This window comes from Nannizzia gypsea, genomic scaffold (assembly GCF_000150975.2).
Source record: "Nannizzia gypsea CBS 118893 supercont1.1 genomic scaffold, whole genome shotgun sequence".
In the NCBI taxonomy this organism is placed as follows: Eukaryota; Fungi; Ascomycota; class Eurotiomycetes; order Onygenales; family Arthrodermataceae; genus Nannizzia; species Nannizzia gypsea.
In genome coordinates, this window is record NW_003345201.1 from 4,944,964 (window position 1) to 4,970,491 (window position 25,528).

A 25,528-nucleotide genomic window follows, 5' to 3' on the forward strand; every position below is an offset into this window, starting at 1 on the left:
TACATAAGTTGCTGTTGGCCTGCGGAAGTCAAGCCGGGCGCTCCAGCAGCCAACGATTGAGCGGGGACGGGGTTAGAGGCATATACGCCGTCTGGTCCACATATTTGATATATCCATCAGCGGCCAGGTAGACAGCCTAGAGAGAGAAGAGGGACAGAGAGAGCCTGAGGTCCACGTCAGAGCTGCGTGGGGAGAAGACCACCGGAAATCACATATCTGTCTCTGAAAAGATACCAACCAGCACCAACTCTGTATACGCTAGGAGAAAGAGACGGACTGCTCAAAACAACTCACACGATGACGTCGAATATCACTTATCAATCGGCTGACGAGACGGCCGAACTCAAGGCCTTGTACGTCGGCCGTATGCTGCAAGATGTTGACGGTCCCAAGCCAGTTATTGACCGCGAGGTGGCACGCCGGAACTGCCGGGTGATGCTCGATGCCGCACTCTCTTTGAATGTAGACTTTAGGGCGCACGTCAAGACACATAAGGTACCGTTACATCTCCATCTACCCTATATATTTGCGCCTAACACGGAGTTATACATGCAATGACGGTATATACATGTATATGGTGGTGAAGTAGAAACCTACATATGTATATCAGCATGGTGGGGGCCGTTTCCGTGATGTCCGACTGACAAGTTACTAGACAGCCGAACTAACAAGTTTCCAAGTTGGTGACAAGTCGGATACGGTACGACTGGTGGCATCCACTTTGGTAGAAGCTGAGCAGCTGGTTCCGTTCATGAAGGAATGTCAAACAAAGGGGCGGAAGGTAGATGTAGGTTGCGTTGCTCTATCTAAAAAAGGAAGGAGAAACTACCTGGGCAGTTAGCTGATGTATCGACATAGCTGATCTACGGTCTTCCCGTTCAACCGTCATGCTTCCCTCGCTTAGCTGAGCTAGGCAAGGCGCTCGGTCATGGGGCAGTAACATGCCTGGTGGACAGCGTTGAGATAATCCCGTTTCTGTCTCGCTACCATGCCCTCTGCGGTAAAAGGCTGGGCATCTTCATCAAAATGGACACTGGCTATGGTCGCGCTGGCGTAACCTACAGCAGTGCACAGTTCAATGCTATTGTCAGTGAGCTCTACGCCCTGGAAGGCAAGGAGCCGCATCTCTTCACTCTCCGTGGCTTCTACTCTCACATGGGACACAGCTATGGCTCCAACAGCCCCTCAGAGGCAATGGATTACCTCCGAACCGAGATAGAGGGATGCAAACAGGCCGCAGATCTTGCTGCAGCAATCCCACAGCCTACTCCCTTTGACGGAGAGTCAAACTACTCCCAAAGACGCTTCGTTCTTTCCGTTGGCGCAACGCCCAGCACAACAGCAGCACAGAACCTGACTGAAAATCAGACTCTTTCCCTTCCGGGAGCAGACAAGGCCAAGGCGCTCATTGACCAGACCAAGCAGAAATATGACATTGAGCTGCACGCGGGAGCCTATGTGACGCTAGACATGCAGCAGTTGGCCGCCCGTGCGCGGCCAAACAGCTCATATCTATCATTCGATGACCTGGCGCTTACTGTTCTTGCGGAAGTGGGGTCATTGTACATGCACCGCGAACACCCAGAGGCTCTAGTGGCATGCGGTTCGTTGGCTTTAGGACGAGAACCGTGCCGTAGCTATAACGGTTGGGGTGTAGTCACACCCTGGCGTGAGCAGCAAGCTGGTGATGCAGCACCTGCAGCGGGTCAAGAAATCGGCTTTTATGACCCAGACGGAGACAAAACGGGATGGATTCTAGATCGTGTAAGCCAGGAGCACGGCATCTTGCGCTGGCATGGATCACGAGAGAATATGCGGCCTTTGCGAATTGGTGAGAAGCTGCGCGTTTGGCCGAATCATTGCTGCATTTGCCTTGCAGGGTTCACGTATGTACTTGTTGTTGATTCGGCAGCCCAGGGAAGTGAGAAGGATCGTATCGTTGATGTCTGGCAGAGCTGGAGAGGGTGGTAAATGGCATGGGCGGACAATAACACATGTTAGGTGTGTATCTCTATATATATATACGTGCTACTATTATTAACGTACGGGCTGGGGCATTTTCTATGCCGTGGTATATCCTGTTCTGTCTATACCTAGTCGTGGCGACGGTAAGGTGCACCAGGACTGCCAGAGCAATAACTATATGATTAGCTATCAATGTATCTATTTTTTATTTGTTTTTTGCCTTTTCGGAATAAAGAGAACATAATGAAAACTGACTACTTGTTGTGACTTGTTACACATGACTGACTCCGTTAATTGCCATCATTTCGCTCTTGCTCCAACCCTTGATCAGGGAAACACGCAGCAGAAAACACGTTATCAAGACGTAACTCCAATCGTTCAAACTCCAAATGCTAATACAGCAAAAGCAGGTACTTTCAAAGAGGTAAAAGTGGGATAAACAGCAAGCAAAAGGGCGACGGATAAACCTAGCAAAAGAAAGGAAAAGCAAGGCAGAAGAAAATAGCAAAAAAAAAGAGCAAATCATATCTCATTATGCAAACTTGAAAGCTGTTCATCAATACGAGAAATCATGGTACTTATACCAACAGAAAATAACTCAAAGGGCATTTGGAGATGATCGTTGATCCGACGGGTATGAAGAGTGGGGAAATAGGGAGGCAGTTGAACATAAAATCATCATTCATATCTCGGAAGCTAGAAAATGCCTTCAGGCCACTCGAACTCATCGTCCTCAATTGACGGGCTGCCTCCATGTTCTACTGGCAACGGAGGAACAGGCGGGATATTCTCGTCATCCCCTCTCCCTGGCGTAATAGTGATAGGTTTATCGACAGCTTTACGGCGTGGTGGAATGTTGTGGTGCTTCTTTGGACTGCCAGATCGGCTTATGACGTCCCTTTTCGCTGTTGGAACAGGCTCTGGCTGTGGGGGCGGAACTGAAGCAGTCTTTGCGGTTGCATCTGCAGTTTTCTTTTGCTCCGGCTTTTGCCTAGAGGTTGGTGTCCGTGACGGTTTGGTAGAAGACGGGATGGGAGGGGGGGCCGAAATTGGGATGGCTACTTCCACCGATACGCTGGAGCTACTGTGACGAGGAGTAAGGGCCGGGGTAGAGATGGGCGTTGGCGTTTTGGCTGGGGCAGGAGTTGGGGTTTGGTTGTGCTTGGGTTTGGGTTCGGATCGTTCGGGGAGAGGGACAGGGCGTGTGGCCAAATCATAGTTTGGATAGTAAACTGGCTTGGTGTCTTTGGCTCTGCGGGATGGCTGATTACGCCGGCCTTCGGCCTCTGTGTGTGCATTGACAGGGCGGGGACGGGGTCCTGTTAGCTTTTCAGTCGAAGCATGACGATTGGGCCGCGGTGAAGGCGAAGGTGAGGCGCCATTGTTATTGTCATTGTAATTGTCAATGTTGTTGTTGTTGTTGTTGCTTCTTATGTTCTTGCTATAGGTGGCAGAGATCCGGCGGCGACGGATACTTCCAGGATCGGGGGAAGGAGACTTTCGTTTCCGTGATGGAGGTGTGCTAGCCCCCTCTACGGCCCGGTTGGCGATTGTGGCGGTAGGAGTCTGGATGAGGTCTTCCTCTCCAATTCGCGGGACCGCCCGTCTCAGTCGAGGTTCTGATCTTCTCGTATAGATAGGCTTCTCAGGACTGGACTCTTGCTCCGATAACTCACGAATGGTGGCAGGCTCTTCACCGTCAAAAAGGAGTCTCTCTGAAGGAAGCGAAGGCAGGGCACCTGGAACGAATTTTTTGGATCTCATTCGCATATATCTCTTATCATGGCTTGGAGGAACAGGAGCTGGAGATGGAGCTGAAGGAACCGAGGGGCCAGCTGTAGGAGGGAGATAATGCTGATGTGTTGCATGATTGTTAATCTGGACAGGGTGAACAGCATGTGCATCTCCTTCGAGTTCGTCCGCCTGCTTATCATCGTCGTGCACGAAAGTGCTGAGCTCGCGTCTATATCTCAAGAGCTTTTCCTCGAGGTTGCTAACTTTTTTCCTCAATTTGTTTTCTCTTGCAAGGTCCTTGTGTGACTGTTCCTTCCGGAGGGATTGGCTGAGATTGAGGAATGATCGAGAGTTTTTGATTGTCTGGAGCGAAGAGCGTTTGGAGACGGTAGAAGCCGGCACACCCTGCCATTCAAGTGGTGTGGGAGGCAGCTCCTTGCTAGTGCTAGATTGGATTGAAGCACTTGGGCGATGAGATGGCTGCGGCTGCGGTGTTTGAGCAGGCAGGAATTTTGTTGGGCTGGCAGTGCCTTCCCTCGAATAGGCATATCTATGTAATGGAGCGGTTGACGGGGTGGTGCTCCTATAGGCTGCAGACGCTTTGTATTCCTGATACGCCTTCTCGATGCGTGCAGCATGAGCAGTGTCGACCGGTAGTTCTCTCGAAGCCGATCCCTTGGACGACGAATCATGGCCCTTCCAGATTTCAGAGACGTTACCCCATACACCCAGAGGGTTGATAGCGGAGACGATAGCCTTTCCAAAGCGAAAGACGCCTGACGGTCTGGGTTCAGTTGCATCAGCGTTATTGGCAGATTTGACGGAAGAAAGAGACGCTTTCTTGCTATGCAGCGTGGGCGTCGCGGGTGTCTGGCTGCAAGTAGCAGGCTGCCACCCGTTTGAATGGGCGTTGTGCTCGTCCATGTATGCCGAGAGTAGGTACTCTTGCTCGTCGCCTATAAAGACGGATGGCGGACGTTTGCTGACCTTGTCATTCATGCTACCTTCTAGGAACCGGGACTGGCGTTCCTGTCTGTCCCTAAACTCCGCCACGTCCTGGCCTCTGCGAGAACGAAGAGTCGGCTCTTCAGGCAGCTCGCGAGGGAGAACTGGCTTCTGAGGCGACGACGACTTGTATGAATATGAACCGGCAACGTCAACGCTATATCGGTCTCTGCTAGCCTCGCGTCGACGATGCGATGAGGTGGAAGCAGTAAGGGTATCATCACGTCTAGCAGCAGTCTCTGGGTATGGGTATGGACATGGCTTGCGTTTTGAAGGGCCCGTCACGACTGACCTCCCACGGCCACTACTACCATATTTCCTATCGTAGTACGGGTTGCCATAGCCATACTCTGCCAGCAAGACATCGGCAGCAGCAGCCTGGGCAGCTGACTGCTGTAGAGTGTCCTCTAGCTGGCGATCAACGGCGAATTCATCTCCCTGCGTTCCATAGTCAGCTACGTTTGGCCGATGTACCAGTAGCCAGTGCAACCACCCGAGTCACAACAACAATCAAAAAAGCGACCTAGAGTCCTAGATACCAGGACGGAGGAGATAGCATAGCCTGGCATTATGCAAGTTATACTGAACTCTGTGCATGTTTTCCAAGTCGTATCTCACCGTCTGGTTCTGGTTCTGGTTCTGTGGTAGCCTCTCTAAAGGGCCGGGTAACGCGAGCCCAGGTAAACAAACAATAAAATGGTCACTTACATCGCTCTGCTTTGCCCGTCGAGCCATCGTGACTCTCGTCCTCGAGCTCTTCTCTATCTAGAGGAACATCGACTGGAACAGACTCGTACCGTCTAGCTTGCTGGTTAGCTAAACTTGTCACTCCCGTTTACCCGCTGGGCCTGGTGGGTTTTTGTTTATTTGTTTGTTTGTTTACGTCTGGGGGAGAGACGGCAACGCGTAACTAAGTACCTAGTTTGCGGGCGAGAGAGCTGACTTACCAGCAACGACACGACACCGACGAGACAGATAGAAGGCGATGTTATCGTAGAGTAAAGAGATGAGCTAAGTCAATTCCAACTGCTTGCTTGCTCTGTCTGGTGAACGGCCGACTGGACTCGACCTCGAGGTTGCGCCTCTCTCCAGCCCGGTTTTTGGTGCTGCTGGCGGGCTGTGGCAGCTTTGTGAAACACAGGGGGCCCGGCAGTGTCTTTCGTCTGTCGACTGTCGGCTTTCGACTTTGGAGCGAGATGATGCTGAAGACGAAGAGAAGAAGAAGAAGAAGAAGAAGAAGAAGAAGAATAAGACGATGGTGGTGAGAGTACGATAGTGAGGTCGGTGGTTGAAGTTGGTGATGTTGAAGATGAAGGTGAAAGAAGAACAAGACAACAGCAGCAGCAGCAGCAGGAGAAGAACCGGCGTCAGGTCAAACGTCCAGCTCTCCACCAGTTAACAAAAAGAAGAGAAGAACGAGAAGAAGAAGATATTATTAGACTATCCAACGCTCAAACGATAGAAGAAGTAGCTTTTTTCCAACGGGCGAGCTGCAGTCCACCGGCCAGACGCCCAATTCACGATACGTTCCCCCACGCTCGGAGAAACGAAAGACAAGCGAAGAAAAAGAGGAGCAGAGAAGAAGCAGAAGAAGACCAGAAGACGAGAAGAAGGTTAGCCCTCGGCGGAGACGCGGCTAGCTGGACGTTTGGGCCAGGGACAGAGGGAGCAGAGTTACAGCAAGGACGCAGGAGACGCAGACAGGGCAGCCAATTACACGGCCGGAGAGTCTTCTCTCTTTTTACAGCTGGATATATATAGGTAGATAAAGTGGTGACGAGGAAGGAGTATACGGAGCACTTGTAATGAAACAGTCATTGTTCTGTTGTCTTCTCTGGTTCTTATCTTTATGTTCCCATTTGTTCAATATACGTACGACATAGAGGATAGATATACCTAAACACACACAGAAGAGATGGACATGGACGGGAAGAAGGAAAAAAACAGGGTATTAAACGGGGCAGAGACCGAAGAACTGTCTGGGGAAAGGAGCAGAAAGCAGAGCTGGGATGGACAGATATAGATATTCATTCGTATTAAAATAAAGATGAAGAACGACCTGGGGGGGGGAGGAAGAAAAGGGGAGGAAAGGCACTCCGGCTGCATCTGTCCAATCCAACATGGCATTTTTGGTTCTTTTTTTCTTCTTCACTATTCATTCCATTCTATTGGACTCGAGTTGTCTGCTGCCCCTGTAATATAGATAGAGACATGTAGAGAGGGGGAAAGGGTGCTGCGAGAAGGGGTGTCAAATACATCTGGGGAAAAGAAGTAGAAAACGGGGGTTAGAGTGTGGAGGGTAAAGGGGGTTGGTGAGGTTGGATATCATAGACTGGCAGCAGGTAGGGAATAAAAATAGCGAGAGAAAGAGAGAAACAGAGAAGAAGAAGTAGTAGAAAAGGGAAGAACAGGCTGATCGTTGAGGGAAAAAGGGGGAGAGAAAGAATACCAGATATATAGCAGGAAGAGCAATGAGAAGAGAAAAACAGGCAGCAAAAGCGTATAAAACAAACATCTGGCAGACAAAAGGGAACTGAAGGGCAAATTACCACCGGTTTCCCATCCTCCCAAAGGTTTTTTGATGTCTCAAGCAAACGATATAAAGGAAGAGAAGTTTATGATGAAGAGAAAGGGGAGGAAAGGGGGAAGGGATCTGGGTCGGGTTGGCGGGTAGATAGATAGATGGCTGTGGCAGGTTATAGATAGATATGGCACATTATGCAGAAATCACGAAACACACACAAAATGCTATCATTTCGTTCCAGGATAATTCCGGGTTGCTTTAAAAAAGATAGATAAAACATGCTTGCCTGATTTATGACGCCCGTGCTAGTCCAGCCATCCTGGTAGCTACTCGGCCATCGGCTCGCTTGTAGGTCATGCCGATAATACCGTTCTCGTCGTCGTCCATATCCTGGAGACGAGCGAGCCGAGATAGCAGGCTGCCACGACCACCAGCAGACGAAGAGCTGGAGGATGGCGTAGCAATCGAGTCTGCTCGTTTGCCATGGTGTAGCGGCTGGGTGTGCTGGGCGGTGCCAAAGACGTCGCCGTGCCCTCGCTTAGAGGAGAGTAAGGGTTCCGGGCGGAAGGACCAGCCTTTGCCTGGCGTAGGGTCGTAGGTTGCCTGTGATGTTGAAGTGGACGAGGACTGCTGTGTCTGGTCTGACGGTGCGGCTGGTTCGACGACGTCGCTAGATGAGTGCGGGTTGTAAGAAGCCGATGGCGAGGCAGCAGTGAGAGATGATGGAGGAGGCATGTGAGGTGTTTGGGAGGTGGTCGACTGGTATGCCTTTGGATCTGAGGAGTAGCGGGGTACACTCGATGCGGTGTCGTGTGGAATTGATATTGGTGGTAGACTCGCCTTGACGTTGGGGTCGGAGAGCTGCCTCGATGGCTGTTGTTGTGGCTGCTGTGGTTGCTGGTAGGATGGGTATTTGGCGTGCGATTCGTATTCCGCGCTTGTCGATGGATGGCGAAGATGTGTGTAGCCGGGCATCGGCGAGGAGTATGGCATCTAGCTCGGTGGCTGTTGTGGAGGTGGAGGTGGATGTTGTTGCTGGTGTTGATGTTGAGGTTGCTGTGGTGGGAGCTGGGGAGCACAGTATTGCGGTTGTGGAGCACCAAAGGAGAGATGTGACTGAGCCTGAGGCTGCATTGGCGGTCCTGGAAGAGCCATCTGGCCGGTGGGAGGAGGAGGAGGCTGCTGGTACTGCTGGGACACTGGGCCTGGTGGTCCCGGTGGTGGTGGAGGAGGAGGAGGATAGCCGTACCCCTGAGCGACGGACTGAGCGCGCTGTGGTGTGGGACAGTAGTAACCACCATCCATGCCCGAGTTGCTGGCGCTTCTCGGTCGCTCGATCGGTGTACCCGGATGGTACGAATCTGGAGTAACGTGTCTCTCATCGTAGCCGCCGTAGTCCTTGTTCGACTTGGGCTCTCGTCGACGCATACGCACATCTCGACGGATACGCACTCTGCAACCTTGCTCGGCGACGATACGAGACAGAGTCGTGCTCTCGGACAGACCAGGGAACTTCTTTGCGCTGAAGACGGTGAAAGCAACGGTCTTGACCTCGAGACGGAAATACATGTTCTTCATTGGCTGTCTCGACTTCATTGGCATGGTCATGCCCGTGCTAGACACCGTACCGATGGGAGCTGGAGGCACCTTGTCCTCGTCTTTGCCGTCCTTTGGTTCCTCGTACAAGCTGAAGTTGAGTCTGTAGAGACCCTCGTGCCTGACGGAGAGGTCTGGGAAGATGAAGTAGCCGGCCTGGCTGGGACGGTCGAGATAGGCAATGCCCGCGACTGGAACACCGGTCAGGACAGGGCAGGTTGGCGGCTGGCCCTGGACTCTGCCGTGAGCATAAGGGCGAGCCCACTCAAGCGTGGCGAAGAGGAAGAAGTTGGCGTTATAGGAGAAGGTGATGTCAGTCTTTTGCATGTCGTTGTTTGGGTCCGACTCGAAGATGCGCATCTCCACGATCGGTGGCGGGTCGACAGGACGACGGTCCGCAGCGGCTACAAACTCTTTGTTTAGTTCGCTCATTCTACAAGACAGAGAAGAGAAGTATGAGGATGATGAGATGAAGGAGACGTACACTTAGCGCCGGCACCGCATGCTCTGGCACGCTCGGGCTGCTGCATCACCCTGAGCGAGTAGGTGATCTTCTTGCCCTCGCGGGTGATTCTGGACGACGAGTGCTCCGTCTCATTTGGAGGGTGCAGGATGGACGACTTGGAAGCCATCTTGGGCGACGGCTATGGCCCAGAAGCTGGAGGTGGAAGAAAAGAGTCGAGATCAGGCGGTTAGCTGGTATCCTAATAAGCCGTCAGTCCAGTCTCTCATCCATCCCAGCGACCCGTCTCGCCCTGCTACTCACCATGCGACGACTACCCGTCTTCGGCCCTCGACAGCAACTTCCCGTTCAGACTCTCTGTTGCTATCTCTCTGTCTGTGTGTATGTATGTCTGAATGTCTATCTTCCGTCTGTGGGTTGGACGGTGCTGGTGGTGTCGAGGTTGTCTTTTTGTGTGTAGGCGAGGAGGAAGAAGGAAGAGAAGAAGAGCGAGCGACGAGAAGGAAAGGCAAAAAAAAGGGTGGACCAGGTCCGGGGCGCTGGGGCCGCACTGATTCCCGGGGAGGGAACAGGCGTATTGGTAAAGTACGGTAAGGTAAGGTATGGGTAAGGTAAGGAAAGTAAAAAAGAAAAAGCGAGAGAGACACACAGAAAGACAGAGAGAGATTCAGTTCTTTAGCGGTAACGGGGGCGTGACACGACAAGCAAGTAAAAAAGAAGGTTTAGAGTAAAAAAACGAAAGAAAACCTAAAAAAAGACAAGGTGGGCCCCACAGTGGGTGAAATCAGTAGGGATTTGTCCCTAAAAGGATCGGGCTTGGCTGGCTTGGCAGGCGACAGAAGTGCAGAGGAGAGGAAAATAAGATTTTGATGGTGGTGGGCTTGGCTGGCTTGGCGCACTTCCTTTGGACCACTCCGACGGGCTGGGCCGGACAGGGGTGGAGTAGTACTAGGCCCGGAAAGGCAAGGCGCCATTACCTTGCCGTAACTTACCGTTGTTGTTCTTTCCTCTCGTTTTCGTATTTCGTCATCTTGCGAGGAGTAAAAGTAACACTTGTGGTGTCGACGGGCAAGGGCGCAGCCAGGCGCAGTTCTAGACGACTTTCGGTCGATAAGGAGATGTACGATATAGATGGAGACAGCAGGAGACGAGAGTCTGTCTATGATCAAAGAGACAGAAGGCACACTGAAGACGGCGCGATGGCGAAGACTATCTATCTGCCCGGGTCAGGGCGCCACCAGACGGTACGGAAATGCTTTGCTTCCCTAAAGCACCATGCACCATGCGACCGCCGCGGAGAAAGTGAACGCAAGATGTAAGTGTAAATAAAATGCCCCCCTTGGCCATCGTGAACGATGAATAACTGATGAATAATTAATGAACAAAGGGCGAAGGAAGAAGAAACCAAGAAAAGACACGACGAAAAGGGTAATAAAATAGCATTTGCCTTGCCCAGCCAGCCAGGCAAGCCAGTAAACGTGGCGTCCTCGAGCCGCCCGTCGTCCCATCTCGCTTGCACTTCCGCTTATCACACAGACAAGACAGACAGATGCTCGCTCGTCGTCACGACAATATCATTTTATGAATTATATTATTACGGAGTACTCAATGCTTCAAGACTTACTGTACATAACGAGGATGAAGAAGTACTCCATACCCGCCAGACGTCCTGCATGACTGCTCTCTCCCAGCACGATGGCAGACAGCATGCAAGGGTTTTCCTCCGGCTGGGTCTTGCTCCCACCAGACAGGCAAGGAGCCCAACTACCTGAACCTGCCACACAGCAACCTGCCACACGCTGCATCCAAACAGCGTACGCCATCTGACCCGACCCAGCCTCGCGCCCCTCTCGCCCGTCCATCTGGGTGGGAGCAGAGTAGGAGGATGCAGTTGCTGGTCGTCCTCATTCCATGGCGGCGGTTCTGCTGCGGTTTCTTGGTTTCTCGGTTGCTGGGTTGCTGGGTTGCTGGGTTCCTCCGCCTGTGTCTGTCGTCTCAGGGGATGCAGGCGACGTGTATATAAATAACTGTTATGTTATATGTCCTGAGCAACAGTCACTGGAGTCACAAGTTGCATAGCTGTGTCACTCCGCTCAAGGATGTCTGTTGTTTCTTCGCTCAAGACAACCCACCACAGGAAAACAAAAAAGAAAGCAAGACCAGAAAATCGATGGAGGTGCGAGAAAGTGTGTCCCATACACTGGCTAACGGCAGATCTCCCTCTGTCTTCATGCCGTCTCGGCTTGGTTTTTTTGTTTTTTTGCTTGTTTTCGGGGTCTGGAACCACAGTGCTGGGTTCGATTTTGCTCTTCTGCCTCTGCTTTGCTGCGTTCTTATGTATACTTATAATAGTTGATATGCTCCATTCGTAAGTATTATTACGTTTTTCCCCTGTTTGGTAGGTCGTCAGTTAGTTACCAGTCGCAGGCGTTACTCAAGACGTCAGAAACCTGGCAGCAGGCAGAAACAGAGAGAAAGATAGATGTACGGAGCATCTCGTGGCCATCGAGTTACGTACCCTTCTTACTTTCCAAGTCGCCTTCGATCTTCGGCTGTCCAGCCATGGGACAGGTTGAACTCTCTTCGTGTTCGGTTGAGGAGTATTTTGCCTCCCTTCTTCAGCCCCAGCGAAGGAAGAAGAAGAATATGGAGAAGGAGGAAGAAGGAAGAGGGAGATCAAGAGACTCCCAGAGCCACGTCGTCGGGTGTTGTGTTGGTTTTACCTTCCATCATAATTTCGTCACCAACATTAAAGCATCCAAGATCGAAATCTTCGCTGCCTTGCAAAACCGCCGGCCCCCTCCCCCCGTTTCATCGCATGGTCTATCTGTAACCGCTGGATCACAGGCACCCGTCCTGACTAACGAGCGAGTTACCGACTGCGAGCTATCGGTCACACAGACCAAGCAAGCACTATCAATAAGTAGTTACCGACTTCGCTCGCGCTCTTGTCAACGCTTGCTTCAAAGCAGTTATCTCACCACTCACCCAAATAGTATAATGTAAAAAAGCTTGTACCGTCAAGCCCAAAAACGTGGCGCGGCCTTTATCACCGTCATCGTCTTCTTCGTCTTTTCCTTCGTCCCTTCTTTTTACCCTCTAGCTGCTCGTCCAGTCACCAGAGCCTGACTCGTTAAGGGTTTCAACACCGGCTGCAGTCCCAGTAGCATAGAGAGAGCGCTAGAGGTAACCTGGTCTGAAAAACAGATTCAGGCCTGTATTTTTCACTCCCATGACATTACCCAACATACAAACAGGGATGTTGCAGCAGGGTCAAGTCCCTTTTGTTTTTGTTTTTGTGTTTTTGTCGTTTCTTTTTCCCCTTTTTTCCCTCCACCCAGCAGAGGAATTGAGTAAAAAAAGCCCTTTGGTCGGTATCAAAATCGAACGACCCAACCACGACACAGAAAATAACAACGAGAACGGAGGCTTTTCTTCTTTCCCCTCTTCGTTTTTCTCGCTGCTCTCTTTGGCTTTAACTTGTTCTGGTCCTTTGCTCCGGGGGAAAAGGTGTGATCAATTTAAGGGTACTGAAAGTAAACCCGCTGTTCTTCCGGCGTTCGTCCCAATAGTGGATGTATAATTAATAACTGTGCATGGTCCAAGCCGAGCCAGGAGCTGGGAGCGTCGTTACAATGGCAGTTTTAAGATAATATGATTGATGGTGGCAGATGATGTCTCATGAACCGATATCTGCTATAGCTAGGGAGCTTCTGTATTATGACCGTGCGACAGAAGCCCTGACATCAATGGAGACCTGAGGGGCTCGGTTAGCTATATGTAGACAGAGGAGTTGGTACTTACTTATCTCTGGCGGCTGCTATGATGTGTCTCTGGGTGGTGGACTTACTTTTGCTTCTTCTTCATCAAGTCTTTATTTTTTTTATGCACGCGTGATGATCATGTAATCGTATTTCATGACCCTGCATGTCATCACATAGCATTGATGAGACAGAGCATGAAATATTACCTGAGACCGATGAAGACGTCTCAACAATGGTTCTACCACTATTGGTAAAACAGTTCCAGTAGTGGACGAAGCAGAAGAGCAGAAGAGAAGAGAGTCGAGCTTTGGTGTATCTCGTGATCGCAGGCTTGGCGGATGAAGAGCGTTGAAGAAGACGAAGAAGGGAGGAATAACTACGGAGTAAACCATGAAGAGTCCCTTCAATGTCAACTCCAGCCACAGATACAGACAGCGCGTCTTCGCTCGATGCGCACATATATGATACCCTAGCCTCCATAGGCAAGAGCGAAAGGACAGTCGAAATTGAGATCCTGCCTGGTGCCTTGGGGCCGCTGCTCACAGATGACGATGGCAGCTCTAGCTCCATAGGTATCACCAAGAAGGCACTCATCCAGGCTTTTATCACCGCTAGAGGGGTCTTCTTCGCGTCCAATCCCACGCCAGAAGACGAGGGCGACGACGATGTGGTGGCGGCGGCATCGACGGTCATCCTAGTGTTCGACTCGGAGCACCTGACGGCCTGCAACTGGCGAAAACGAAGGATTGTCAGATCACTCTCGAAGCAAGGCTCAGATGCGATTGATCGACCACCACCATCGCCATCGCCATTACCACTGCTCTGTGCCGAGTGCAACTTCACTGCCTCCTTGCTTGGATCGCCTTTACACCGCCATGCAAAGTCACCGACGCTCTGGTACCATCGCTTCTGGCTCATGCAGGTCTACCTTCGTCATCAGCACCACTACAGCTACCAACAGCCCAAGGCTGAGATGCTAAAGCGAGAAGTTGAGCTTGTCCTGCGGGCCGCTGAGCATCATCCCATGAACTACTATGCATTTAGCTATCTACGGCAGTACTTGGCGCTGTTGAGTGGTAGCGATGGTGGTCTTGACGATCGATCAAAGCTCATCACCACATACGAGGTTGGTGTCAAGGTTGAAGCCGAGCATGACAGGGGTAATATTGCGACGACGGCTCCAGAGACGGGAGGTGGTAACTCCCGCCTAATATCCGACGCCCATCTGATCACTACTATGAGGGACTGGTGTCTACGTAATCCGGGCGACAACTCCGGGTGGATGTTCCTCCTTCATGTACTTACGCTGGTCCGTGATGGCGGTAACAATTATGACGACGGTAATGACGATGTGGTGCATGATGTTGTACAGCGAGTTATTCAGTTTGGCCGTGCAGTGCAGTGGCAAAGGGAGGCTCTGTGGACCTTTGTTGAGCTTGCCAGGTCGAGATTAGGGGCCGCCAACGAAGAAGAGGAAGCAGGACAAGCAGAAGGTGGGCTACATGTCTGGCATGACTGGGGCCAGGATCGTGGCCAGGGACCGGCAGCGTTGGAGTTGGATGGCCCTGTGGCAAATGAGACTCTCACTAGTATGCCGCCAGGTCCGAGGCCGTGGAAGAGGTGGACTCGTCAGGTTGGTCTCCCGTGATAACAATTGGATAAGATATGAGAAGCTGCCCAGGTGGCTCTTGAATCATTAACTATTAGATAAGATTGTTACCAAAAAGATAGTATCAAAAATGGATTAAAATAAGACAAAAAAATAAAACGCTGTAACGCTATCATTTGAACCAAGGAGGCTCTCTATCATCATCGTAAAGCGTAACACCAAGCTATCTCCTCTCATGATGCAAAGTTGAAGAGATCAAAGACTAGGTGATATCTTAACCCGGGAGGACATCCAACACTCAACTATGGTCCTCTATATTTTCATGGGGAAATACCCCCACCGAGGAAACCCGAGAGAGAAAGCCAGAGAGGAAGAGAGCCAAAGAGTACGGAGTAAGCAACGAGCATCCGTTGACTAACGCAGGGACGCAAGACGGAGGACGGCATAGTATGGCCTCAACTATTTTTTCTTCGCGCTTCCTCCTTCAGCAGCCTTTCTCGCATTTGCTACAAAAGACCGTCAGTTAGTCGCTCAGTCAACGGCTACGTCCAAACGCCATCGCCAAAAGGTCCACGAACCAGCCTCCTGTTTCTTCCGCATAATGTCAGCCTGAGCCTCCTTGGTGCGAGCAAACTCGGTACCGCTCATCTCGTTTTTCTTCTTCTGCACATGGGTGTATCCGCCGTCAGCCATCATCGTTTATCTTAAAAAGCCATGCGGGGGAGGTTCAACCCAGAGCATCCACTATCAGCTCTTCGCCCTGGTTATCGATAAAGGGCGGCACATACCTGGCTGGCTGCCTCCTTCAGGTTCTTCTCTCTCGCCTTGTCGCGCTGGTTACCGCGAGCCATGGTGCTATATTAACTTAGTTTCTAGACAGAACGATACTCTGACGATGAAGCAACGAAGACCACTTGGACAAGCAGACGCAGGCAGCGATGGAGTCAACAGCGCGATGAAGCAAAAAGGAAGAAGGAAAAACAGGCGGAAGAAAGAACGAGAAAAAGTTGGTGGTTTGGCGCCAGGGTCATGTGACCATGATGTTGCCCGTTTATGCTTGGATACATGTATAAAAAAGCAAAGAAGGAGACGAAGAAGACGAGTCGAAGGTTGAAGGGAGAAGAGACGAACGATGGTTGGTTGGGAGGTGCTCGAGATGGTCGAGACGCTGTGTTTCAGCATCACCCTGGGCCGCAGACGCATCGCAGGAGGGACGACGAGGGCCAGTCGCTGAGGGTGAAGACGGGCCATCCTGAGGCAGAGGAGAGCCTCTCAGGGCCGTACGAGGAGCCCCTGACGGGCGGTTGGAGTCTCCTGCCGGCACACCGAGCAGACATGGTTCAACCATGCTGTTTCATGCTATTCATATATCACGAATATATGGTTATGGAGTAAGAAGGATGGGCAAGTGGGTGAAGAACAAGAAGAAGGCGAGGAGGCAGTTTAAACTGTCTTTTCCAGCGTTTTCCTTCTCCTCCTCGTCGTGTTCTTCTTCTCCCCTCGTCTTCCTTCTTCAGCTTTCGTCTGTCCATATTTCCTTTATTGCTTAATTCTGCTACTTTGTCATATCGATCAACACATCTACGGTGTCTTAACCACTGCCAGCTGCCAACTGCCAACTGCCAAATGTTCAATGGCTGACTTACGAGATGTTTGATTCATCGCTCGCTCTCTGCTGAATTAAGCTGCTGTCATTCATTATATTCTTCTTACTTACATTGACAGTCCTTCTGTCCTGCCGGCCAGGCTTCTCTTCTTCTCCGACCTTCTACCTTCATTTGATACCATCTTCTTCTTCTTTTTCTTCTCCTTCTTTTCTGCTTCTGATATAAAGATCATCATCTCCAAACATGCCGTCACAGGCACCAAGTCTCGCAGCGCACTCGCTCGCTCCCTCCTCCCACTACAGCTCCTACACTCACAACAACATCACAGAAGAAAAGCAGCACCCCATGCAGATGGAGACCCCCAAGTTCCCCTTGGCCGGCCCGGGGTATGTGATATTAAATCTGGTTCGGGTCATGAACATCATCAGCCTCCTCGTTGTCATCGCCGCAAACATCATCCTGCTGATAAAGATCGTCCTTGCTGCCAGTTTCTTCTTCTTTGAAGCTGTCACTCACGTTGCGTATGCATCTATCTGCTGTACGTTCCGCATATCCCATCCAAAACAACATACATATGCCAATATACCCCCTACTCTAACATGCCTGACCTAGCATTTCTTATTGTCTCTGAACTCAGCATATTCAAGGCGTATTTTGACCGAAACTGGCCTCTTCTGGGCGAAGACTCCGGGTTTGTCACCCTCGGAAGTGCCATGGTGCTACTCGGCATCTCAACTCTGGGAGAGCTGAATAGCCCGGCCAGTCGCCAAAAAGAAATAGGCCTGCCCTTCTGGAAACTCATCCTCGGAGCTGGTGTTGTATCAATTGTCATCGGGAGTCTCAATATCGCCCTGGTTAGTATTCTCCTTTCCAACCCGTCAATGTTAATTGTTTGCTTGTCAATAAATACTAATTGATACAACAGAGCTACGTCTTCCGGGATTCGGATATTGGAATCTCTGCACGCCATGTTCGTGCTCGAGGAGCCGTCGCTACTCAAGACGTAGTCTCCCGCAAGGACAGCTACAGATCCTTCAAGCTCTCACACAAGAGCTCTCTGAATACCTACAAATCTTCATCTACTACTTCCCGGCTAGGCTCAACTCGACAAACACGGCATCCCCAGCCCCCTAATGGGTATCCAGTGCACATCTCTTCTCCGATGGACGCCTTCTCGGCGCCGCCCACAAATGCATCCAGGTCACCAGTGCCAATGCATATGCCTATGCCCATGCCTTCTTCAGAGATTGCCGCTCCCGATCTAGCTCACCATCCTGCAATGTATTCTAATTATATTTGATGATACCAGTCCGGATGATCTGTGGAGTCTGCATTCCGGAAACCAGCCTCCTTTCTCTCCCTCCTTCCCTATCTATTTCTGTCTTGCCCTGCTTATTTACACGACCGGATTTCGTATTGTGGCTTTTCTCCTGCCTTTAATTTTTCAAGCCCCATTCTTCACTTTCTAGCACGGTTGGCTGGTGTTTCGGGCGCGGCGCCGTTTCATGATGTTATATTTGAGGACTTCCATCTCCGTCTTTGATCCCTGCTTTTACTTCCCATCGAAATCAGCGAGCGTCTAGCGTTCTCGAGCCATCTCACGAAAAGAACATATGTACCTGACCTGTTTATTATGTATTTACTCGGTGACTGTACTGTCTTTTTAGCTGTTTATACCATTTTATGCATGACTATATCTTTGTCCATGTCTTTGTGCCCGGTGGAGTCACTTATTAAATCGTTATCATAGGCATCCCTGCGGATAGCAAAAGAAGATCCGCGCCTAAAAAAAAATATTTCAATGAACACATATGCAGAGAGTTAACTACTTACAACAACTCCCCAACAGAGGGTCATATACATACCCAAGACATGCCGCGTAGGATGTATGTGTGATACTACCGATATCTAGATCTCATACTACCATAGCAGTGGGCAAGCGTACTTCCCAAGTATGCTCTCCTACGATAAGTATGCGCCGTCTCCAAACTCCGTCCAGACAACCGCCAAAGTCTTAGGCACTGACTATCCCCAACCCACTACAGCATCAAGGCGTTAGCCATCTTCTTTGCGCCGATCATAATACCCAAGGCCATCGCTCTCTTCCGATCAGTCCGCTCGCATTTCACCAACCGTCCGCCTCTCCAGCCTCTCCCTACACTCGCCTCTCGCGCGCTCAATATCCTCTTCTTCTCAACCGCTCTCTTTCTCGCCTTCAGTCTCACGCCGGGCAGCAATATACTCTCCAGCACCAGCTCTGGCACAAATGATATCTTCAAACTCACGGATTCGCGCTTCAACACGCCGACAGAGCTGCTCTTCACCCGCCTGAGGCGCCTTGGTGGACGCTTCGAGGTGGAAAGCGAACATGACTCTACGCTCAAGAAGCTGTTTGTCTCTCCCACAGCGAGAGGAGTGTATCTGCAACTTGGATCGGAGCCGTTGATAGCCTGTCCGTTCTGCTCGTTGGATAGCTCGATTACGTACCTTCTTTACTATCTGCCTTTCAACACGCTTGTGCCGCATCTGTTCCACTTCCTTGTCATCGGCATAGCGACTTCCAGCTCAATAGTCGGGACCAAGATAGCTACATGGAGGAAGAAGTTCCTTTTGGGCTCCGTGGTGCTTTTGGTTATTGAACTATGTGTTATCCTACGAGCAACTTCTCCGCTTTTCTCCCTCTCGAAGAGCTCGGCCAGCGGCCAGCGTAATAAGTGGACGGAAATATACGCTCAGCACCCAGATGCCCCGGCGAGTCTACATGTCCAGTTAAGCACGCTACGGCCTCTGGCATTTACCATATTTGACGCCATTTGCGCTGCCCTTATTTACCTATCAGCTACCAATAGGCTGTTTTATACCCTTCCCACGCCCACGGAGCAGCTTCTATCTGCATCTACTGCGACCATGCTAGCTGCCATGTCGAAGCTACAGACTCTGAGTGTGACGAGAAGCGTAATTGCACGAGACCCAGAGCTGAGTGCGAAGTATGATGCATACCATTGCGCGGCGAACAAAGATGATGATGACTGGGTTTGGCAGCAGGAGGATGTTGTCAACGCTGTTGCGAAGGTGATGAATGATAGAGCCTTGCAGGCTTGCAGCCGCAAGAGCGGAAACGGAAACGAAGTGATAGATACGAATGAGTACGTGGACAAGCTCACTGATGGATTGGAGTACCCCGTCAGCAGTTGACGTATTTAGATCTAAGCTGCCGTTTTACAACCATCTGCCATGTACATATATATTGAATAGACCGTATAGACCGAATACTAATTGGAGTAACTGCCTTGAATGGAGGTGAACATTTATTATTATATTAAACTAACTAATTAAACTTGTATGTATATTTCAAGTAATATATTAACTTCCGGCTACTCCTTGATGCTGGGCTCAATCGACGGCGTGGCGTCAATTTCAACAACCGGACCATCGTACACTCTCCGCGCATATGTAAGATAATATACAATACTAAGCACAATCACGAACGCCCAGATGACGACGCTGTAGTTCATGCCTGCTGCCGTCGGGGAGGCATCAGCAGGGAAGAAGCTGAATATCAGGATGACCGTCAGGTATATGCATCCAAATATATTTGCTGCGATTCCCATGACGCCACGGAGATGCCATGGGCCCCAAACAAGACGGGCGCCGGTAGTATTGGCAAGAGTCGAGCCGGTTCCTGCATTATTAGAAGGGTATGAGACGTTCCCTACACATCGGTGGTACAGAAGCATGCCCGTAGCTAGCAGGTAGCTGAGGTATAAGCAGGCGACTGTCAAGGAGACGATGATGTTGAAAGCTACCGTTGAGCCGATAACTATGAGGGAGAGGAGGATGGTTATGGTAGCTGTGACAAGAATTGACATTAATGGCACTTCGGTGCGTTTCTCAACCTGCGAGATCCACCGTTAGCATTTAAATATTGCCCTCGTAAAGTTCAATAACACCCAATAAAATGTATATCATTAGATGAACGGACCTTAGCCAGTGATTTCCAGCCTGGTAGGCCTCGATCTCTTGCAAATGACCAGGTCATACGGGATGTCGAAGCTAGGTAGTTGCAGTTTGCGAACAGGGTTAACGTAACGATGACTGCAGCCATTGTTGCAGAGCCAGCGGTGGACCCCGTTGATTGCCGGAAGATCTCTAGGAATGGGAGTCCAGTTGGCGAGTTTAGAGCGGCATCTAAATCAACTATGCTGAATAGTGTCGCAATGAGCATCGATAGTCCCAGGCTGCCGTTGATGAATAGAGTAAGGATAATGGAGCGTGGAACTGTGATGGACGGATTTTGGATTTCTTCGGACATCTAGCTTGGGTTAGTAGACCGTAGCATAGAATCAATGCAAAAAGCGAGCAAGACGTACATGGTATGCGCCATCGAGTCCTATGAACGCAGTTAGCAAAAGAGGTTACATCAATAAGAGGAAGTAGTGAACTTACCCAAGAAAGCAAATGCATTTCCAATTAACCCAACGAAAAAGGAGACACCTTGACTGGACCAGTTCCCCCCGTTGATGAAATTCTTGAATACCAAATCTGCATCATTCTTTACCCCAAACTTAACGAGTGGTATCAAAACAGCCAGAAACCCGATGACATGGAGAGCCAATGCTACTTTTTCAAACACGGGCAGCAATCTGCTAGTCACAACATTGACAAAGACGCAATACAACGCTACGGCGCAGAGAAGCAAAGTGGTATGCCACGAGCTAGGCGAATAAGACGGATTCGTGAAGATGATAAGTCCCTGGATCATGGAGCCGGTCAAAAAGCAAGCAGAAGCGAAACCCGCCTGCCATCCAGCCACGGTTAACCAGCCAGTGATGTAGCTTAGGGACTTCGCCATTGACTTTGGAGCCAGCATAGCAACCCAATGATACTGGCCACCAGAAGTTGGGGCCATGGAGACGAGCTCCGAGAGGGTGGTGAAGACTGCCAGGTTCCCGGCCCATATCACTATGTAGCCGTATATGATGCCTGCATGGCCACCATTTCGAAGGCCCGTAAGGAACAGAATCAATGAGGCCTCCCAAGTGATGAGGACGGCACAACTGAAGCCTAGGATGGAGAGAAAGCGGAAACCTCTCTGGCTGGTGTATTAGCAATTTGCTGTGGTTTTGTTTATATACAACTTAATTTCATGTATATCGAACACTCACCCTGAGCACTTGTTTCTTGCCTAACCGGCGGAGCTCTTCACGGTCAGACTCTCCGGCCAGCGACCCGCCATCATGTACGAACCCCATAGATGTGGTGGTGAGGTCTCTGGTTTATGTACGGCACCTGAGGCTGAACATGCAAAAGTCCGAAGATGTTGACATAAAGTCCGTACGCAGCCGTCGTTTGTCCATGCTTCTATTTACTTATATTTATATCCGGAATTTGGGTTTTCTACGCTAGGGTAAACCCGACAGGGTGGCAGCTGGGCGCTGAAGAGTGTTCGGAGACACATGTGCAAACTGGGAGCAATATCCGGGCTTAGCAGGTGTGGTGTGTGTGTATACACCATTAACCGCGAAGGATTTGCAATCGAAGATCTTTCTGGCGCTCGTATACTATCTGCTTAACTTCTTAATTTCTGGGGCCGCTGCCGTGGCTCTAACGACGGTGGTCTTGGTCTTTCTTTGCTTTCTCGTGGCGTTTGAGAGCCGAACATTTGTTGCATCCGCGGAGTGTCCCGTCGGGAAGGGCTATTTCCTGCATGTTCGAGTGTCAATGCATGGTTCAAAGCCCATGGATATACTCCGTAAGGACACTACCTGCACCTTGAGGGAGGGTTACTGCTGGGATCCGTCTGTAACGTATAAGCTGATCGCTGGCTATGCTTGTGGTGTGGTGTGGTGTGATGCTGGGTCGCCATCCCTGAAGCTCTCTTCCTTCATCCACGGCAACTATAATATGTACAGCCTCAAGTAGACTCTCATCGTCTTCTCTTCTCTTCTTCTTCTTCTACTCATCTTCATCTTTACCTGCGATCATCATCGTCGTCGTCGCCTTCATCTTCTTCGTCTCATCTCCGCCTTCTTACTAAGCCATGACTCAGCAAAGCACGTGGTCCCACCCAAAAAAAGGAGGCCGTTTCATGCGCGCGGGATGGAAAAGAAGGACGAGGAAGCAGAAGCAGCAGAAGTAGAAGCGAGGAAGACGAAGGACGGAAGACGAAGAAGAGAAGAACAAGAGAGGAAGAAGAAGAAGAAGAGACATCCTGCTGTTGCTGTCCTTCTCTCGCCTGGCGTTGTGTTGGCGACCTGCGACACCGCCTACTTTATAGTAATTAAGGTAGTAAGTTACAAAAACCCTGCCCTGGTTAAATAACTTAAGTCGGTAGTCCCTAGTCTGACCCAAACGGAAAAAAAAGAGGACAGAGAGATAGGGAGCATACACGCCATCACCAAATCACATTTCGCCCCTTTGCCCCCCTTTGCTGCAGCAGGAAAGAGATTTCAGCTACTCGACTGGTCTCAATCCCTTTCTCTGGTCGAGGACAGCTCATCTGCTGGGGCCAATTTGGACTTGCAAAGAGCCGGATTTCATAGCTTGAATGCGATCCTCTCTTAGTTAACCTTTCCTCGTCAGCACCACCCTTCAACCGTCGCCCGGTGCATCCTTTGTCCTCGATAACTCTGCTCTGCCGAATCACGCGGCCGAGACCAGAGAAGCGAGAGAAATAACACAATGGCCAAGGAGACATTGGCCGTAGCTGCTCGGGGCCAGCCTGGGATAACCAACGTCAATGCCTGTGTGTCGACGACCGAGGCCAGCAGGGCGTCGAAGGACGGCGCTTCCTGGCGAGAATGGATGGTTGCGAACCAGATAGGTGCGTAAACACCAGGATTGCAAGCTCCGTGTAGCTGTCAATGCCCTTACTGACTTTGCTGCTGCTGCTCAGGTTGCTCGCTTTCCATTCTCGGTGCTATCCTCGCCGTTCACACTTTCGTTCCGTCCCTAAGGGCATACACGACTCCGTACCTCGAGCTGCCTCACTACCACCCCGAGACTGGAAAGTACACTCAGGGGCTGGATGATGTCTACTTCATCATTAGCTCCATGCTAGGCTTCACAGCTACCAGAGCTATCGTCATTGACTGGGTGTTCTACCCCATTGCTTCTCAATTGGGGCTGAGACACAAGCAATCTATACGCTTTGCTGAGCAGGGATGGCTTTTGGTCTACTACCTAGCCTTCTGGGCCTATGGAATGGTTAGTAGCTACCTTGTTACTATGAAATGCTCATTTTTTAAACAATACAAAATTATCGTTATCTGTACTAACAACCACCAGCACATCTGGTATCATTCTAGCTACTGGTACAATTTCCGTGCCATATGGGCTGATTGGCCTACTCGAGAGGTTAGCGGCAGCGTCAAGCTATACTGCCTCCTGCAGCTATCCTTTTGGGTACAACAAATATTTGTCATTCACATCGAAGCCAAGCGCAAGGACCACGCGCAGATGTTTGTCCATCATATCATCACCAGCACACTGCTCGGATCCGCATATGTCTATAGCTTCTACAACGTCGCCAATGTCGTCCTCTGCCTCATGGATATCGTTGATTACCTGCTACCGGTGTGTATATATGGACCCTTGATTGTTTTCCTTCATTCTGCAGCGCACCCCAAGCTAACGTTAATGTGCTAGTTTGCCAAAATGCTAAAATACCTTGGTTTCGAACGAGCCTGCACAGTTGCCTTCGGCGTTTTCGTCGCAACCTGGATCGTTGCTCGTCATTTCATCTACATGACCCTATGGTGGTCCATCCACCAAACGGTACCTGCAGACGTGCCGTTCGGATGCTACTCCGGCACCACAGGCAAGCAGCTATCAACCGGCTCCCCCGATCTCCTATTCCACATCTTCAACCCATTCTTCGACCTCGATGGCCCAATCTGCATGACCGGAACCATCAAGGTGATCTTCCTTGGAATGTTACTGTTCCTACAGGTTCTCTCCCTCATCTGGCTCGGAATGATCATCAAAGTAGCGCTGGGCGTTTTATGGACTGGTTCAAGTGCAGAGGACACACGAAGCGATGACGAGGGAGAAGTTGACGCTGGCGAGCCGAAGGAAAAGGCCGGCACCTCTTCGGCAAGAATCACTAGCGCACCGTCGAGCTCAGAAGGCACCGCCTGGTCACGATCGGTCATGCCCAACGGCTCGAACCACCAGAGCCACCCGGTGCGAATAAGAACAGCCCGTGGGCGAGTGACGTTAAGCGACCATAATGATCGAAAAACCCTCCTTGGTAGAATTGGCTGCGACAAGCCAACATAGATCCGAGAATGGGACTAAAACTAAGGCGTTTTGTTCTCCCGTCGTCTCGCAGCTTGATTATCTTCCCCCCGCGTTCGTCTTCCCATCTACGTCTTATTTTTCTTTCGCTTTTGCTCCACGTCTCTTTTTCGTTTATCAGGTTTGATTTTGTGTTAAGATGCTTCCCTCCCTGCTGGTAACGATGGCAGTAACGGTGACGGTGACTGGCATGTCTTGAAAGAACTTCCTATCATTATCCTTCCTATACCCATAAACACGCCCGGTTAAAGCTTTTTTTAATATATCTCCCTTTTTCTTTTCATTCCTCCTTCTCTTCTTTTTCTTGCCAAAATCAAAAGAATATATCCCGTTGTTGCATCTGTTCGTTCTTTGCTCTATCTTTTTCCCCCACCGGTCATGCCTGCCTGCTTATACATACGAAACCGTTCGTTTTTTCTCTCTCAAAAGATTGGAGAGAGTGAGATTCCGACTGGCAATCAATACCATGAACCTCGTTATGATATCTAGATGGTTGTCCTGTTTGTTCCCGTTCTTTGCTACGCCTTCTACTGTCCGTTGTCAATATTCGCTATCTACACTTATCCTCTTTCCATTCTTCCTATGCTGAATAAACCAAGAAACACCGGATACAGGTTAACGATCTCCCTTACTTCTACATGTTTGTTTCCCATCCCCATACCAACCGACGGTTTAGCTCCGCATGTATGTTTTGTCTCCCTTGCATCTTCCCTGCTTGATGCTTAAATACACTGCATATTATACCCGGGATAATGTGATTTCATGGACGGCACCTCCTAAGGCTTGTCTGCATTTATTACCACGATTTATAATACCTCTTCCTTCGCATTGATACCTGGTTGGCCGAATATACATAGCTGGCGCCCCCTTTATTGATCAGGGGAAGCCGCTGGTAGTGACGTAATTCGTTAACCTTGTGTAGGATACTTTAGGGCTGAGCATGGCTTTATCCTTATTTTGACG

General features: G+C 50.3%; 11 protein-coding genes across 11 annotated transcripts; 7 read left to right on the forward strand and 4 right to left on the reverse strand.

The window, feature by feature from the left end:
• Nucleotides 1-297: 297 nt before the first annotated feature.
• Nucleotides 298-1,971, forward strand: MGYG_01812 (hypothetical protein; the record flags this gene model as incomplete). Its single annotated transcript, XM_003177700.1, has 3 exons — nt 298-495; nt 656-787; nt 859-1,971. 3 exons carry the CDS (start codon nt 298-300, stop codon nt 1,969-1,971), a joined length of 1,443 nt encoding a protein of 480 aa, XP_003177748.1.
• Nucleotides 1,972-2,661: 690 nt separating this feature from the next.
• On the reverse strand, nt 2,662-5,439 carry MGYG_01813 (hypothetical protein; the record flags this gene model as incomplete). The annotated part of the gene is made up of 2 exons (XM_003177701.1): nt 2,662-5,142; nt 5,413-5,439. The coding sequence occupies 2 exons, from the start codon at nt 5,437-5,439 to the stop codon at nt 2,662-2,664; spliced, it is 2,508 nt and encodes an 835-aa protein (XP_003177749.1).
• A 2,080-nt stretch (nt 5,440-7,519) lies between these two features.
• On the reverse strand, nt 7,520-9,456 carry MGYG_01814 (hypothetical protein; the record flags this gene model as incomplete). Its single annotated transcript, XM_003177702.1, has 3 exons — nt 7,520-8,165; nt 8,346-9,228; nt 9,309-9,456. 3 exons carry the CDS (start codon nt 9,454-9,456, stop codon nt 7,520-7,522), a joined length of 1,677 nt encoding a protein of 558 aa, XP_003177750.1.
• A 700-nt stretch (nt 9,457-10,156) lies between these two features.
• On the forward strand, nt 10,157-11,059 carry MGYG_01815 (hypothetical protein; the record flags this gene model as incomplete). The annotated part of the gene is made up of 2 exons (XM_003177703.1): nt 10,157-10,602; nt 10,675-11,059. The coding sequence occupies 2 exons, from the start codon at nt 10,157-10,159 to the stop codon at nt 11,057-11,059; spliced, it is 831 nt and encodes a 276-aa protein (XP_003177751.1).
• A 790-nt stretch (nt 11,060-11,849) lies between these two features.
• On the forward strand, nt 11,850-12,390 carry MGYG_01816 (hypothetical protein; the record flags this gene model as incomplete). The annotated part of the gene is made up of 2 exons (XM_003177704.1): nt 11,850-12,210; nt 12,299-12,390. 2 exons carry the CDS (start codon nt 11,850-11,852, stop codon nt 12,388-12,390), a joined length of 453 nt encoding a protein of 150 aa, XP_003177752.1.
• Nucleotides 12,391-13,457: 1,067 nt separating this feature from the next.
• MGYG_01817 (hypothetical protein) lies at nt 13,458-14,699 on the forward strand (the record flags this gene model as incomplete). The annotated part of the gene is made up of 1 exon (XM_003177705.1): nt 13,458-14,699. One exon carries the CDS (start codon nt 13,458-13,460, stop codon nt 14,697-14,699), a length of 1,242 nt encoding a protein of 413 aa, XP_003177753.1.
• A 492-nt stretch (nt 14,700-15,191) lies between these two features.
• MGYG_01818 (hypothetical protein) lies at nt 15,192-15,511 on the reverse strand (the record flags this gene model as incomplete). The annotated part of the gene is made up of 2 exons (XM_003177706.1): nt 15,192-15,323; nt 15,449-15,511. 2 exons carry the CDS (start codon nt 15,509-15,511, stop codon nt 15,192-15,194), a joined length of 195 nt encoding a protein of 64 aa, XP_003177754.1.
• Nucleotides 15,512-16,510: 999 nt separating this feature from the next.
• Nucleotides 16,511-17,567, forward strand: MGYG_01819 (hypothetical protein; the record flags this gene model as incomplete). The annotated part of the gene is made up of 3 exons (XM_003177707.1): nt 16,511-16,788; nt 16,905-17,121; nt 17,193-17,567. 3 exons carry the CDS (start codon nt 16,511-16,513, stop codon nt 17,565-17,567), a joined length of 870 nt encoding a protein of 289 aa, XP_003177755.1.
• A 654-nt stretch (nt 17,568-18,221) lies between these two features.
• Nucleotides 18,222-19,462, forward strand: MGYG_01820 (hypothetical protein; the record flags this gene model as incomplete). The annotated part of the gene is made up of 2 exons (XM_003177708.1): nt 18,222-18,238; nt 18,313-19,462. 2 exons carry the CDS (start codon nt 18,222-18,224, stop codon nt 19,460-19,462), a joined length of 1,167 nt encoding a protein of 388 aa, XP_003177756.1.
• A 179-nt stretch (nt 19,463-19,641) lies between these two features.
• On the reverse strand, nt 19,642-21,519 carry MGYG_01821 (choline transporter; the record flags this gene model as incomplete). The annotated part of the gene is made up of 5 exons (XM_003177709.1): nt 19,642-20,163; nt 20,250-20,579; nt 20,638-20,657; nt 20,714-21,359; nt 21,433-21,519. 5 exons carry the CDS (start codon nt 21,517-21,519, stop codon nt 19,642-19,644), a joined length of 1,605 nt encoding a protein of 534 aa, XP_003177757.1.
• Nucleotides 21,520-22,948: 1,429 nt separating this feature from the next.
• Nucleotides 22,949-24,547, forward strand: MGYG_01822 (sphingosine N-acyltransferase lag1; the record flags this gene model as incomplete). The annotated part of the gene is made up of 4 exons (XM_003177710.1): nt 22,949-23,090; nt 23,163-23,473; nt 23,555-23,842; nt 23,915-24,547. 4 exons carry the CDS (start codon nt 22,949-22,951, stop codon nt 24,545-24,547), a joined length of 1,374 nt encoding a protein of 457 aa, XP_003177758.1.
• Nucleotides 24,548-25,528: the final 981 nt, after the last annotated feature.